This window comes from Dipodomys merriami, unplaced genomic scaffold, assembly GCF_024711535.1.
Source record: "Dipodomys merriami isolate MVZ:Mamm:240054 unplaced genomic scaffold, mDipMer1.0.p SCAF_28, whole genome shotgun sequence".
In the NCBI taxonomy this organism is placed as follows: domain Eukaryota; kingdom Metazoa; phylum Chordata; class Mammalia; order Rodentia; family Heteromyidae; genus Dipodomys; species Dipodomys merriami.
Genome location: NW_027204270.1, coordinates 13054820 through 13069852, shown reverse-complemented (window position 1 = coordinate 13069852; position 15033 = coordinate 13054820). Strand labels below are relative to the sequence as shown.

Sequence of the window (15033 nt, the reverse complement as noted above, 5' to 3'; positions counted from 1 at the left end):
AAGCCAGCCCCAGCAGGAAAGACCTTGAGACTCTTATCTTCAATTAACCACCAGAAAACCGAGGGGGGGGGGGAACGCTGTGGCTCAAGTGGTAGAGCACTACCCTTGAGCTGAAGAGCGGAGGGGACACCACCCAGGTCCAGAGTTCAAGCACCATGACTGACCAAAAAAAAAAGAAAAAAGAAAAAAATTTTCTAAGCCAAGCTAATATAGTTTTGTTGAATCAATATAATCTTATATCTTTAAAACTAAATATTCCAGTGTGGATTGTTTTGTTTGTTGATTTGTTTTTGGTGTTGTAGCAGCCAAAGGATTACCTGATATGGATTCCTCGATCCTTATACATCACAATGGAGGCATCCCAGCCAACAAAAAACTGTCTACAACTTTGCCAGAGATAGAATATCGAGAAAAAGGGAAAGAAAAGGACAAGGATGCCAAAAAACACAACGTTGGAATAAATAACAACAATATTCTACAACCTGTAGACTCTAAAATACAAGAAATTGAGTATATGGAAAACCATATCAATAGTAAAAGATTAAATAATGATCTTGTGGGAAGTACAGAAAATCTCTTAAAAGAGGACTCATGCACTGCTTCCTCAAAAAATTACAAAAATGCCAGTGGAGTTGTGAACTCCTCTCCTCGAAGTCATAGTGCTTCAAATGGGAGCATCCCTTCCTCCTCTAGTAAAAACGAGAAGAAGCAGAAGTGCACCAGTAAGAGTCCAAGTACACATAAGGACTTAATGGAAAACTGTATTCCTAATAACCAGCTAAGCAAACCAGATGCTTTGGTAAGGTAAGTGTGCATGCTAAATCCTTCCCAGTCTTTCCAGTAAACAACATGCTTGAAAAGCAAACCAGCCTACCTAGGGCCCTGTAGGATTGTCTGTGATCAGACATTGTGACTAGTGCCATTTTGGTGTTCAATTTACATGGGTTTGTTGGCAACTTTGTGTCATTGTCTTGCATTGATTTAGCTTCTTCTGTTGTTCTATGTAAGAGGTAATGGTGATCAATTTCCACATTTGACAGATTGACATGGGGCCTGATTCTTCAGGTGTATGTTCTTGTCCTTTTATGTTTGTATATCTGAAGTTCTTTTGGCAAACACAAAAAGAAGAGTTTATGCCTGTCATGTAAATCTCTCTACTTGTTAAACAGATACAAATGGTGGGGAGTGAGAAAGCGGTCTTTGTCACGGGTCTTTGTCACCTCATACTTGTTTTTGCTTATTTTGTTTGTTTCTTTTTCTGTGGCTAGAATGTAAGTTACCCATAGATAACCCTGAGAAAGTTCAGTTTTATAAGTAATTTCTTTCTAAAAATTCCATAGACAAAGCCAGGGGCTGGTGGCTCACGCCTGTAATCCTTCCTACTCAGGAGGCTGAGACCTGAGGATCACAGTTCAAAGCCAGCCCGGGTAGCAAAGTCCGTGAGACTCTTATCTCCAATAAAACTACTAGAAAACTGGAAGTGGCACTATGGCTCAAGCAGTAGAGTGCTCGCCTTGAGCTGAAGAGCGCAGGGATAGCGCCCACTCCCAGAGTTCGAGCCCCATGACCGACAAAAAAAAAAATCCATAGACAGAATTATGGGTGTAGATATTATTTTATTTATTTATTTTTGCCAGTCCTGGGCTTGAACTCAGGCCTGGGAACTGTCCTGAGCTGCTTTTGCTGAAGGCTAGCAGTCTACCACTTCAGCCACAGCACCACTACTGGCTTTTGTGTTTATGTGGTACTGAGGAATCAAACCCAAAAGCTTCATGCATGCTAGGCAAGCACTCTACCACTAAGCCACATTCCCAGCCCCCTTTTTAAATATTAAAAGAATAACATTGTTGTGTCACAGTGGCTTAGATTTAATTTTGCTAACTTATATAAGACTTAAAGTTAGGCAAACAGATACTGTAGCCTTTACCTCAGGTATTTACTCTGGAAGTCCATATGAATTTGTCATAGGTAACTCAAGAGGACAGCTGTAACTCACCCAGTCCACTAAGCAAACTTATCTCCCACTTCCTTTGGCTCACACAAAGGCTAAGGACAATTTGAGGAGGGAGAGTTTCTAACATTACAAATGATATGCAAGCTAGGTTGCCAGTGGCATACACCTATGATCCTAGCTGCTCAGGGGTCTGAATTCTGGAGTGGGCACACAAATCAGATTGCTGATCACTAGTTAACCAGCAAAAATCCCAAAGTAGAAGCATAGCTCCAGTGGCAGAACACCAACCCTGAGTATAAAAGCTGAGCAAGCCTTGAATTCAAGTCCTAGCACTGACACAAAATGAATTTTTAATTTGTTTTCATCTTTTGGTTGGCAGTTGGATTAAGGAAAGCATATTACTGTTCTGTGTCAGGCAGCAGAGGTTTCATAACCACATGAACTTGGAAGTATGCTGTCACTGATGCAGGACAGGCATCCACATTGTTAGGACATTTTGCTCACTCATGCTGTGTGGAGTAGACATTAAAGAGCCCTTCTCCAGATACCACTGGGAGAGAGATCAGTCATTTCCTACAGATCCTCTAGATACTGTAGATGAGACATCTCACAATTATTTCACACCTTTTTTCCTATATGTTTTTTTGAGGGACAGTGGTGGGCTTAAATTCTGGGCCTAGGTGCTGTCCCTTAGCTCTTCAGCTCAAGGCAAGTGCTCTGCCACTTGAGCCACAGTGCCACTTCTGATTTTCTGGTGGTTAATTGGAGATAAGAGTCTCACTGACTTTCCTGCCAGGGAAGACTTTGAACCTTGATCCAGAGATCAGAGCCTCCTGAGTAGCTAGGATTACAGCTGTGAGTCACCAGCGCCCACCTCCTATAGGATTTTAAGAATAGTAGTCAGAGCCATGTACCCGTTATTCATGGCTAAAATCCTGGCTACTCAGGAGGCTGAGATCTGAGGATTGCGGTTTGAAGCCAGCCTGGGCAGAAAAATCCCTGTGACTCATGTCTAATTAACTACCCCCAAACCAGAAGTAGAACTGTAGCTCAAGTGGTAGAGTGCTACCCTTGAGCACAAAGAGGCTCAGGAACAGCCGTCCAGCCCCAAATTCAACCCCTAAGACAGGCAAAAAATAAAAAATAAATCTTTTTTTTTAAAGAAAAGCAGTTAAGCCAAAACAGCTTTCCTCTCATGGTTGTGGCTGAGAGCAGTCAAAAGGCTCCTTCTGGGCACTAGTCATGGTGCTGATTGACTGTACTATTGCCTCTGTCCTCAGTAGAGAAGGTCCTGGGGTAGGTGTGTACTTCCTCTTTGATCATCACTGTACACTGTACCTGTAAGCCCCAGAGCATAACCATTTCACAGAACTATTGCAAATACATAAATAGAAAATACTATATTTGAGTAGTTTTTATAAACTTACATAGGATTATTTTCAATTTTTAATTAATATAAAAATGGAAGGATGACCTAACTATACAATAAGAAGGGAGAAATTTAGCATGTTTAGCACCAATTTATTTAGTGGAATTTTAACACCAATATTATAAAATTATACTTTTAAGCTATATTAAAGAGTATAGAAGCCAGGCACTGGTGGCTCATGCCTGCAATCCTAGCTACTCAGGAGGCTAAGATCTGAGGATCATGGTTCAAAGCCAGCCCAGGCAGGAAAGTCCATGAGACTCCTATCTCCAAATAACCACTAGAAAGCCAGAAGTGGCTCTGTGGCTCAAAGTGGTAGAGCACTAGCCTTGAGCTGAAGTACTTAGGGACAGCGCCCAGGCCCAGAGTTCAAGACCTACAATTGACCAAAAAAAAAAAAGTATGAGAAATTATTCATGATATAGTGTTTAATGAAGAAAGGAGAAAACAAAACTTTTTTTCTAATATGCACTGTAAAAAAGGGATTTGATGGAGAAAGTCAAAATGTCAAGGAAAGTTATTGCCTCAAGATAGTTCTGGGCATTTTATTTCTATTTTTTTCTTTTTTATTTTATGTCTTTTCAAATATTTCCAGGAAAAGCAGCAATGGAAGGTATATCTGACAGGCACATAGCCAACGAGGTTGAAGGAGGGCTTATTTCCCCTCTTCGCACCCTTGCCTGTCTCCTCTGTTTCCTTGTATTTGATTGCCTGTGTGTTTCAGTGTTAATACGACTGACTGATAAAGATCTGCTGTGAGAGTGAGTTTGTCATCTTTAGATGGAGAAGGCTGGACCCAGTAGTCTCTAAAGCGCCTTTTAATGTCCACGTGCGGCGCAACAGTGAGAACATGCCCCTTGGCTTCTGCAGCTGTACCGGGGGCATACCCAGTTCCCGTCTGGCTGTCACTTTCACAGGGCTGCCTCCAACTGCTTTTTCAAATGTTTAAGGAAAAAAAATGTTGAAAACCAGCACTATATTCATTAGCAATTGGCTACAGCAGTAATAAGTTACTGATACATTCTGTAGGTATGTCTGGCTCAACACCATGATTAGTTAAGAATTGCTACTTTTGAAAAACCAATTCATTGACCTTTGAAGGAAAAATTTAATTACTAGTCCACTATTTTCAAAGAAAATCCTTATAGATTGTTGTAGCTGTCCAGAAAAGCTTTGATGACATTCTTTGTGAGGTAGATTACAGGCATAAGTCATCAGTGCCCAGTTTTTCTGAAGCTCTTGGAGCGTTGATAGATGTGCCCTAGGATGCCATCTCCCATGGTTAGCAAGCACTGCAGCACATAGGTCAGATCTGGGCTCTTGCCTAGTTTTGTAAATAAAATTTTTGTTGGATTATAGCTACTCTCATCCATTTACATACTGTCAGTGGATCCTTTCGTGCCATGGTAGCAGAGTTGAGTAGCTGGGACAGAGACTGCATGGCCTGTGCAGCCAGAACTATTTACTTTCTGGCCCTGTTCAAACAAAGTATGCTGACCCTGCTTGTATAGTGCTTGCTTGTTTTGAAGATCTTTTACCCTAGTGAGTTGTAAACTCCAGAGCCCAGAACCAGGGTCTCTTCATTTTTATGTCTCTATAGAAATTGAGGGCTTGGTGTTTGTGAAATAAATGAATGGAGCAGGCTATAATCTCTCAGGAAATGCAGGACATTGTGGAGAAGAAGGGGACAGATAGACTGCTGAGGTAAAGAAGTATGGGGGAAGACCTAGAACTTGAGAGTAATAAATGTTGCCTATTGGCTTCTTCTCTAGAAGCTGGGGAGCTTGCTTAAGGCTAGTCTGAATGCCTCATACTTACAAAATGACCCTGTTTCTCTTAGCTTTGTGGTATAGATTCTTTACCCAATGTATTTAAAAGCAGAGATCCAATAATGTTGGTAGCCAAAAATATTTTTACTCCTAAGATGGCAAAAAAAGGTTTGTTTAAGCTTTTTTTTTTTTTTCCCGATACTAGGGATTGCACTCAGGGCCTCACATATGCCAGGCCTAGCCTCTACCACTTGAGCTTTGCCACTCAGACTGATTTGTTTCAATTTTCCAGTGGTTAATTTTAAAATATTTTACAGCCTGGTGCTGGCAACTCATACCTGTAATCCTAGCTACTTAGGAGGCCAAAATCTGAAGGATCATAGTTCAAAGCCAGCTAGGCAGAAAAGTTTACAAGATTCTTGTCTCCAGTTAAACAGTGAAAAACTGGGTTAGAGATCATCAGCAAGCACACTGAACAAATCCCCCAAATTCTAGTATAGCAGATAACTAATAAATCTGCATATTTACGCATATATATGCAGGTATGTTTATATTTTGGTCTTCCTAGCACTGCAAGAAATATGTCAGAAATTCTTATAAAAAGGAGAAAACGGGCTGGGAAGGTGGCTCAATGATAGAGTGCTTGCCTTGCATGCATGAGGCCCTGGGTTCGATTACTCAGCACCACATAAACAGAAAAAAGTGGCACTGTGGCTCAAGTAGAAAGCTCAGGGACAGCACCCCAGCCTATAGTTCAAAACCTATGACCAACAAAAAAAGAATTAAAAACAACAACAAAAAAGAGAAAACAGTTCCATTACTATGACACAAGTCACTTAATATTTTCTTATGTTTTCAACATAGTAAAAAAGAATCTTAGCTAGGTGCCAGTAGCACACACCTATAATCATAGCTACTGAGGAGGCTGATTTCTGAGAATCACATGTGTGTATGTGATTATATATGTATGTATACACACATATGTATTTAAAATCTCTGCTGGCTACAGGAGGCTGAGATCTGGAGGATTGGAGTTCAAAGCTAGATGAGCAAAAAAGTCTAGGAGTTTATATCCCCAAAATAACCAGCAAAAAGCCAAATTTGAAGTGTGGTTCAAATGGTAGAGTACCAGCTGAGCAAGAGCTAGGCCCTGACACCAATAATGATTAAATGAATAAATATGATTTCTTTGTGGCTTGGTAACTCTTTTCTTAAGGCTGAATAATGCAATGTATGAATGAACCACAATTTATCCATTCATTTCTACTGAAGGACAGCTTGGTTGTGAGACATATGATGAATATTTTTTATACATTTTTTATTAGCTTACATTAGATGTATAGGAAATTTCATTGTTACATGTCTACACCTTTAGAATAATATTTAAGTAGTCACTGTCCTTCCCACCTCCTTTCTTTTCATCTTCTTAGTTCCCATCATACATTATCATCTTTGATGAGGTATCTGTTGAAATCTGGCCCAGCCCATTTTAAAGTTGTTTTCTTATTGTTGAGTTTTAAGAGCTCTGTGTGTATTTTGAATCACGGTCTCTATTACTATTATTATTATTATCATTATCATTATTATTTTTATTGTGGCATTAGAGTTTGAATTCTCAGGACCTGGCACTTGCTAGGCAGTTGCTCTACCCTTGAGCCATACCTCCAGTCCTGTTTTACACTGGTTATTTGTAGGATAGGGGCTCCCTTCCTGTCCATTTGCTCATGTGTGCAGATGCCTACTTTAGGCTTCCCATAGTTGCTGGATGTCAAGCACATGCCACTGTGTCCATCTTTCTTCCATGGAGATGTTGTTTCATGGACTGTTCTGTGTGGGCTGGCCTTGAACTTGGTCCTCCAGTTCTCAGCCTCCCACTTAGCTAGGATTACAGTCATGAGCCACAGTGCCCACCATATATATATTTATTTCAGGGTCTTACTCTATAGCTCAGGCTAACCTTGAACTTGCAGTCCTACTGCTTCAGCCTCTCTGGTGCTTAGATTACAGGCTTTTTGCCTGGGCTCAGATCCTCCAGATCTCTAGATCTCTTCTTGAGTTAGCTAATAGGCATGAGCCACCGGCTCCCAGCTTGGCTAAGTCTTTTATAGTCTTTTGCAACTATTTCTATCAGTCTAAGGTTTATGTTCATCTTTTTTATTTTTATTTTTTTGTCAGTTGTGGGACTTTAACTTTGGGCCTGGGCGCTGTCCCTCAGCTCTTCAGCTCAAGGCTAGTGCTCTACCACTTGAGCCACAGTGCCACTTCTAATTTTCTGGTGGTTAATTGGGGATAAGAGTCTCATGGATATTCGTGCCCAGGCTGGCTTTGAACTGTGATCCTCAGATCTCAGCCTCCTGAGAAGCTAGGATTACAGGGATGAGCCACCTGAGCCCAGCATTATGTTAATCTTTTGACAGCCCTTTACATTTGAAAGTGGTTTCAGCTTCTTTCTTTTCTGTCTTATATCTTTAGAATTTTATGTATGGTTTTTGTCTCCTTTTTTTCATTGTCTTTAGAATTATATATGTAATTCTTGCATCCTTTTTTTTCCCTTAAATTATGTCAAAATCATGTTCCCAATTAGGCTCATCCTCATTGTCCTGAGGTGTGCAATATCCCAAAGCAGGGCTATGTGGTCATCAGCAGTTTTTTTTGATCAGCAGGTCAGGGTACGACACTGGAACTGTTACTTTCCTGTAGTTCAAGGCCTGCAAGTTGAGGGGTCAGCAGTTTTGTTTGCATCAGGCACAAAGTTCCCACAAGTACAACCCAAGACTGAGGGTTCTTGTTAGTGATTGTTACTTGTTTTAGTTTCCTGGTTAAGGAAGAGATTCAAAACTGAGTTAACAAAAATGTGAAGTGATCCATATTCTGTAGAAGAATCTGTGTGATTTATTCCATCCCACTGGTCTTTGTGTACCCAAAGCAGAAGATTCAGTTTTCTTATTTTAATGCTTATTTTTATTGATTGATTAGATTGATCAAGAAAGAGTCTCACTGGGTAACCCAGGCTCACCTGGAACTCATTATGGAAAGACCTGCCTGAAACTCAACATTTTTCTGCCTCAGCTTCCTCAGTGCTGAGATTACAGATATGGACCACCATGCTTAGTTTAATGCTTATTTTTAATATGATAACAACTTGTTAAAGTAATCAAGTTATATCCAGGGTGAGGAGTCACTGAAAAAAAAAAGTATCCAATTTGTAGAACGGTAATTTTATTTTATTTTTTTTGCTGGTGCTTGAATTCAGGGACTAGGCATTATTTCCTTAGCTTCTTTTTACTCAAGGCTAACATTCTGCCACTTGAGCCATAGTGCCACTTCTGCCCTTTTCTGAGTAATTTATTGAAGATAATTTCATGGACTTTTCTGCCTAGCCTGGCCTGGAACTGTGATCTTCAGATCTGAGTAGCTAGGATTGCAAGCATGAGCCACTAACACCTGGATTTTTTTTTTTAAGTCAGTGAAGCTAATGAGTCCTAGAGATTAATTGACTAGTGCAGGTGGCCCAGCTAGAATGGCCATGCCAGAGCCAGACTGAGATTTCTTGGCTTCTGTTCTTTTTATTATACCATATACTGCTTTCAAAAGGTTTATACTTGCTTTATTCTTTCGTTTTGTATTTTTGTTTTTGTGTTAATGCACATACAACTAGCAACAGTTTGATGTTCATAACATCAATGCTAAAATCTACAGAAGAAATACTTAAGAGTTTCAGTAATTGTTTACTTTCCTTTCTACTCGAGAAATGCCTTAAGTGTTTCAAAAATTCTTACACTTGCTAAAGTCACAAGGGTATATGTAACTGTAATAAATTAACAGAAGAACCAGCAGCTGATCACACCTTTGAAAGCTTACAGTGTCTCTGAAAAGCCAGCCCTGATCATGGGAATTTAGAGTTAGTATGGTGCAGACAGCTTAGAACATGAGATTCACCCTTTAATTCTTGTGTTGCTTAGCTTGGCAGCATCAGACTGGAAGATCAGGAATGTCACTGTCAGCTTACCCTGTAGGGTGACCATTTGTTCCCTTCCTGCTTGGGAGACCTGGAATCTTGGGGTGCAGACACTGCCCATGATACCACAGAGGTTTTGAAGGTGTGGAAGACTAAAGAGCTTGGAGGATGGGTGGGTGCGTGAATGCCAGTCCTGAAGCTTTGATTCAGGGCTAGGGCTCTATCTCTGAGCTTTTGTGCTCAAGGTTAGTACTCTACCACTGTGAGCCACAGCTCCATTTCTGGCTTTTTTGTAGTTAATTGGAGATAGAGTCTTGTGGATATTCCTGGCCAGGCTGGCTTTGAACCACAATCCTCAGATCTCAATCTGAGGATTACAGGCCTGAGCAACCAGTGCCAGACAAAAGAGCTGGGGAAAGTAGAACTTTGTGTAACATTGTAATATACTCAAAGCTCTTTTATTCCTTTCTAAACTTGTGGTTATTTGGGCACACCAAAATATAATCACTTAGAACTTAGTTTTCCCTTATAATTGTTTATTTGTTGGCTTGAAAGCTAGAGGGTAAGGCAAAGAAGTGGAGAAAATATATCTAAGGATATTTCCTGAAGTCCTTAACCAATTGATGCCCTCCTTCAGAGGGAAAGAGAACAGAGAAATACTTGGAGAAATTTCAGCTCATTAATACTGTAGTAGAGTGTTTAACTTGTACTCATATCGGGAAATAACTGTCATAATCAGATCTGTGTCTTAACAGAAAAATTTTTTGCATATACACTGGTAAAACATAATTTGTAAATAAGCTATATAATGTTTTAGTTCATCATTGAGTATGTTGATTAGCATTTGTTTTTAAAATCTGTGACATACTTAGAGGTCTGTACATGAGTGTTCCTGGTGTCATTGGCCTTCATTAGCCCATAGAAACTTTGCATTTATATTTTATGACTTTAGATTTCTCTCAAAAGGGGGGAAGATAAGAAAAGCTAAAATAGTAACCAGCTTTTCCCTTTGACTAGAACTTGTTGGTGACAAAGATTGGTTCAGCTAACCATTCACAGACTTCCATACTTCTGTGGTTATTCTTTTCTTCTAAATGCTAGGATTTCAGATTATTGTATAAGCTCTGACTTTCTGAAGGCTCTTTGGTATATGTGGCCTTGCTGTTTGGGATAATTATTCATGTGCCCAAATTGTAAGATGTCTACATATAATTTAAGATGACATCCATTGAAAAGAAAGATCCATGGTCTGAGATACTAATGTTTAATTGCCAGTGGATTCTGTTTAATTCTTTGTGAATAACCATGAAACAGATGCAGTGAAGAGAGATCCAAGAAGCCCTTATTTTGTGATCTTAGAAAAGTCTTACAAAGCAAGAAGGAAAACTAGAGATGAATGAATGCTCTTTACTGGGAGAACAAAAAAACACCAGTTTGCCCTGTTCTTTTTTCCTGTTGCTTGTAAGAAACCAGGCCTGGGTCAGGGTTTGGAGTAGGTGAAGCCAGCTCCAGTTTCTGGAGGTGAGGAAGTAAATTGCTAGATCAAGCTGTTTTAGAAAGTGAGGAGGAAATTCAGTGCTCAGTAGCTGGAGATTGTAGGAGCAAAGCAAGATTAGAATCCAAAGGTAAGGCCTGCCTTCTGGAAGGAAGCAAAGCAAAGTAATGAGTTCAAAAACGAGAGCCTCTGGGATGTGGGGGTGGGGATGGGGAGGCTTTTAAGACCATTTCACTTCCCTCAAGGACCTAAAGGATCCACAGTGGGAAATCATAAAGATGACAAAAGATGCCCTTAAAGGTTGAAGCCTGTCTTAAAAGAAGGTAATGGAAACCTGTCTTAAAAGAAGGTAATGGAAAGAACCCAAGCTTGATTGCTAAAGGGGAGAGAGTGAATTACCAAACAGTTTATATTGTATGAACCACTAGAATCATGGGTAGATATATTCTTCAGGTACACAGTAAATACTTGACCTTTATACCAGATGGCCAGTGTGGTTTGTAGAGGACATTTATTTCCTACATCGTTACTTTCTATACAGTGTGAATTTTACAGCAGGCTTATTGTGCCCATAACAGAATGTAAGCTCAGTGAGGCAGAGGCTGCCTTTCCCTTCTCTATCACAGTACGCAGTGTTGGCAGAGTAGGTACTTAATAGATGCCTAGTGAATGAATGACAGATACCTTTGTGAAGGGAAGCCAGCTGTTGGAGAGGGAGAAACTAGGGACCAGTAATTTTTTTTTTTTTTTTTTTTTTTTTGTCGGCCGTGGGGCTTGAACTCTGGGCCTGGGCACTGTCCCTCAGCTCTTCAGCTCAAGGCGAGCGCTCTACCACTTGAGCTACAGCGCCACTTCCGGTTTTCTGGTGGTTTATTGGAGATAGGAGTCTCACGGTCTCTCCTGCCCGGGCTGGCTTTGAACCGCGATCCTCAGATCTCAGCCTCCTGTGTAGCTAGGATTACAGGCGTGAGCCACCAGCGCCCGGCTGGGACCAGTAATTTTTATATGGTACAACTCAAAAAAAGCTTTTGATGTTAGAAAACCTAAATATATTATTGCATTAGACTGAACCAAGAACCAGACATCCAGAGTTAAACAGTTTGTTGCTTTTAAAGTGGTTACCTGGTTGTTGTTGTTTTACATTTTAATGGAGTTTCCATTCCAAACCACTTTCCTTGGTATTTCCTAAGAAGTCTTACAGATCAGCCCTCTGTCAGTGTTTTTTTTACCAAGGCTTTACTTTTCTGAGGCAAGGAACTCTGGAATTACATAGAACAAGATGAGAGAAATCCTCTGAGATACAGTTGTCAAACAATTTGCTCTGGCAGGATGTTTGTTTTGCTCCAGGGCCAATGAATTTAGGTACAAGTCACCTGTCATCCAAGAATATGGGGAGAAATCACTTGGGTCTGGCTCTCTGCTGGCCTTGACCATCCTGGAGATAATTGGAGAACTCAGATTCCTACATTACTACTCATGTGCGGGGTGCAGGGGGGTGTCTTTTACTCAGGGCCTAAACACTGTCCTTGAGCTTTTATGCTCAGGCCTAATGCTCTACCACTTGTACCTCCCGAAGCTAGGATTATAGGTATGAGCCACCAGTACCCATTTTACAGCTTACTGTTTTTCTCTTTTCTCCAACGAACTAGGTTGGAGGAAACAGATTATCCAGATGAGGAAATAGATTATCTCAGTGCTAGAAGGGGGATAGTGTATTTGCTTGTCTTCTTTTACATTTGAATATATTTTGCCTGTATGTCAGCAATCATTTGCAGAAAAAAAAAAAGTCTGCTTTTAGGAGACAAAAATCTAGGCTTTGAGGACTTTACCCTGCTGCTTTCCATACTGTGTTTGCTACCTTCATACCAGCTATTGCTAGACAATGACTTGCTGTCCCTTGAGTGATGGCTATCAAAACAGGCCTTTCTGCCTCTGCTGTGCATGTAATAAATTATTTGCAATGGCATTATTTCTAGCTGAAAGGTAAAAATGTGTGAGATTTTAGAATGAGGACTATGAAAACTGGATATTTAGAGGTTATGGCCAGACTAGATTAAATATGTTAGAGATGGTCGCTCCTAAATGGTTTAGAAATTATTAAGTGGAAAAAATAAATAGTAGAGCCATATGTCTGTTTAAGAAAGTGTATGTGTTTTTAGTCTCAGTGAAAAACATGTTTGATTTATGCTTGTCTGGCATTGTGTCTGAGCAAATATATATTGGCAGGCCTGTTTATTTCATTTTCTGTTATGTTCATAATATTTTAAGTTCCTATGGTTTCACTTAGTTAACTCCGTTTATATTAATTTACAATATAGTTGGCATTTATTTTTAACCATTGCATGCATTTAAAACTGCAGAATTAACCCAAGTGCCTGAGTAGCTGGTGGCTGAGAGATCTGAGGATCAAGGTTCAGAGCCAAGCCAGGGTAAGAAAGTCCTCAAGACTCTTATCTCCAATTAACCACCAAATAGTCAAGTGGCAAAGTACTAGCCTTGGGCTAAAAGGCTCAAGGACAGCACCCAAGCCCTGAGTTCAAGCCTCAGGGCCTGCACAAATGAACAAAAACCTGCACAGTCTTCTGGGATATAAACATGGTAGACCACGATGGTTTTATTTATTTATATATTTTTAAAAATTTTTTGTGGGTCATGGGGCTTGAACTCTGGGAAGAGCTCAGGGATAGCACTCTACCACTTGAGCCATAGAGCCGCTTCTGGCTTTTTCTGCTTATGTGGTGCTGAGGGATCGAACCCAGGGCCTCATGCATGCAAGGCAAGCACTCTACCACTGAGCTACCTTCCCAGCCCCTGGTTTTATATTTAAATGGGTACTTTGTGAATTGAAAACCACATGCCATTTTAGAAACTAGGCACAAATGAATTTAATGTCTCCATATCCAGGTGGCCAGACAGGAAGATGATTTTGCTTTGTAGATAACTTATGCAATAACCTGTAAAATTCCGGAGATCCAGTTAAGAAACATTCTTTTTTTTTTTTTTTTGGTCCAGTCATGGGGCCTGAACTCTGGGCCTGGGCGCCGTCCCTCAGCTCTTCAGCTCAAGGCTAGCGCTCTACCACTTGAGCCACAGCACCACTTCTGGCTTTTTTCTTTTTGCTTATGTGGTGCTGAGGAATTGAACCCAGGGCCTCATGCATGCAAGGCAAGCGCTCTACCACTGAGCCACCTTCCCAGCCCCCCATTTAAGGAACATTCTAAGGTTACATTCAGAGAGCATTTCTATGAAAAAAGTAATTTCTAGAGAGACTGAAAGTTTTTCCTCACTAGGATTGAAAAGGAACTTACTGTGTTTAGTTCTGAGCCTCGACTGGCACATCGTAAGGTGAGATTTACAGCTAAGGGAATAGAGGTGGATTCCACAAAGGGAGGTTACCTCAAAGAAGAGAAACTCTGTTTTCCTCCATGTTCCTCATGCTGTCATTTACATACTGGCCCTTTGGATACTTTGCCAACTTGTGTTAAGCATATTTAAGTCTTGTAAATCCCTTGGGGACCTCTTTGACCTTTTTTTTCTGGCCTGCTGGGACTCTTGGGATTAAAATAAGTTGGTTTTTTTGTGTTTGTTTTTTTTTTTGCTGTTGTTTTGTTTGTTTGTTTGTTTTAAGAAGAAAATCTTCATCATAAGGTAGATTTATCTTTCTTGGTGTTCCATTAGATTCAGAACAGAAATAAAAAGTGATAAACACCCACACATACACACGTGCACACACGCATCCCCACATTCACTCTGTAGCAAGCAGATATAGACGCAGACTCATATAACAGCAGGACAAACCCAAGAACATATGCAGCTGGAGAGGGGGGTGCTCCGGGGTCTGTGTTGTCATCATTAGCTTTCAATACTGTACCTGACATAGGAGAGCTTGGGAGTATCTTTGCCAAATGGTCAGCTGCTTGTTGCTGCGGGAGACTATAGGCCCAATGTTGCCAAATCCTTGGATGTTTTGGCATTTTGAACAGATGCCCAAAATAGATCTTTATTTGTCAAATCATCTAGTTAAAGAGATTTTTTTAAAAAACCATGTTGGGAGATAAAAAAACAGAGTGGCTCACCACTCTGCAATCTCTGCTCCTTACCTTTCTTATTATGCTTATGTTTTGTTCCCACCCATCCCCTGGCTCCACCTATCAAAATTTGACTCTCGGAAAACAAGAGCTGTAGGATTTTCTATTAGGGAATATCTGGGAAAATTGAACTAATTTGTCATCTCTTAATGTTGCCCTTGTATTTTCTCTAAGTCACAGACCACAACCTTTCCTGTTGAATCCCACACCTAAGTGTGAGCTTTCCAGTGTAGAAGGAGGAAGGATAGCTTAGTATAAGAAGGTTGGCTTTTGTCCTTCTGGTGTTCATGATCCTTCAGTGCATCTGCAGTGCAGAGAACTGTTCAGGCCACCCATGTCT

The 15033-nt window shown here is 40.4% G+C and overlaps 1 protein-coding gene across 2 annotated transcripts in view; it reads left to right on the top strand.

The window, feature by feature from the left end:
* The window catches only part of Maco1 (macoilin 1), a 75763-nt gene that overhangs the window by 35992 nt on the left and 24738 nt on the right, over positions 1-15033 (top strand). Inside the window, exon 6 of one of the 2 annotated variants that reach the window (XM_070037604.1) lies at positions 303-804. In XM_070037604.1, the coding sequence (XP_069893705.1) occupies positions 303-804 (502 nt within the window). The remainder of the gene's footprint in view (positions 1-302; positions 805-15033) is intronic. The other variant, XM_070037605.1, reaches the window with a different exon arrangement.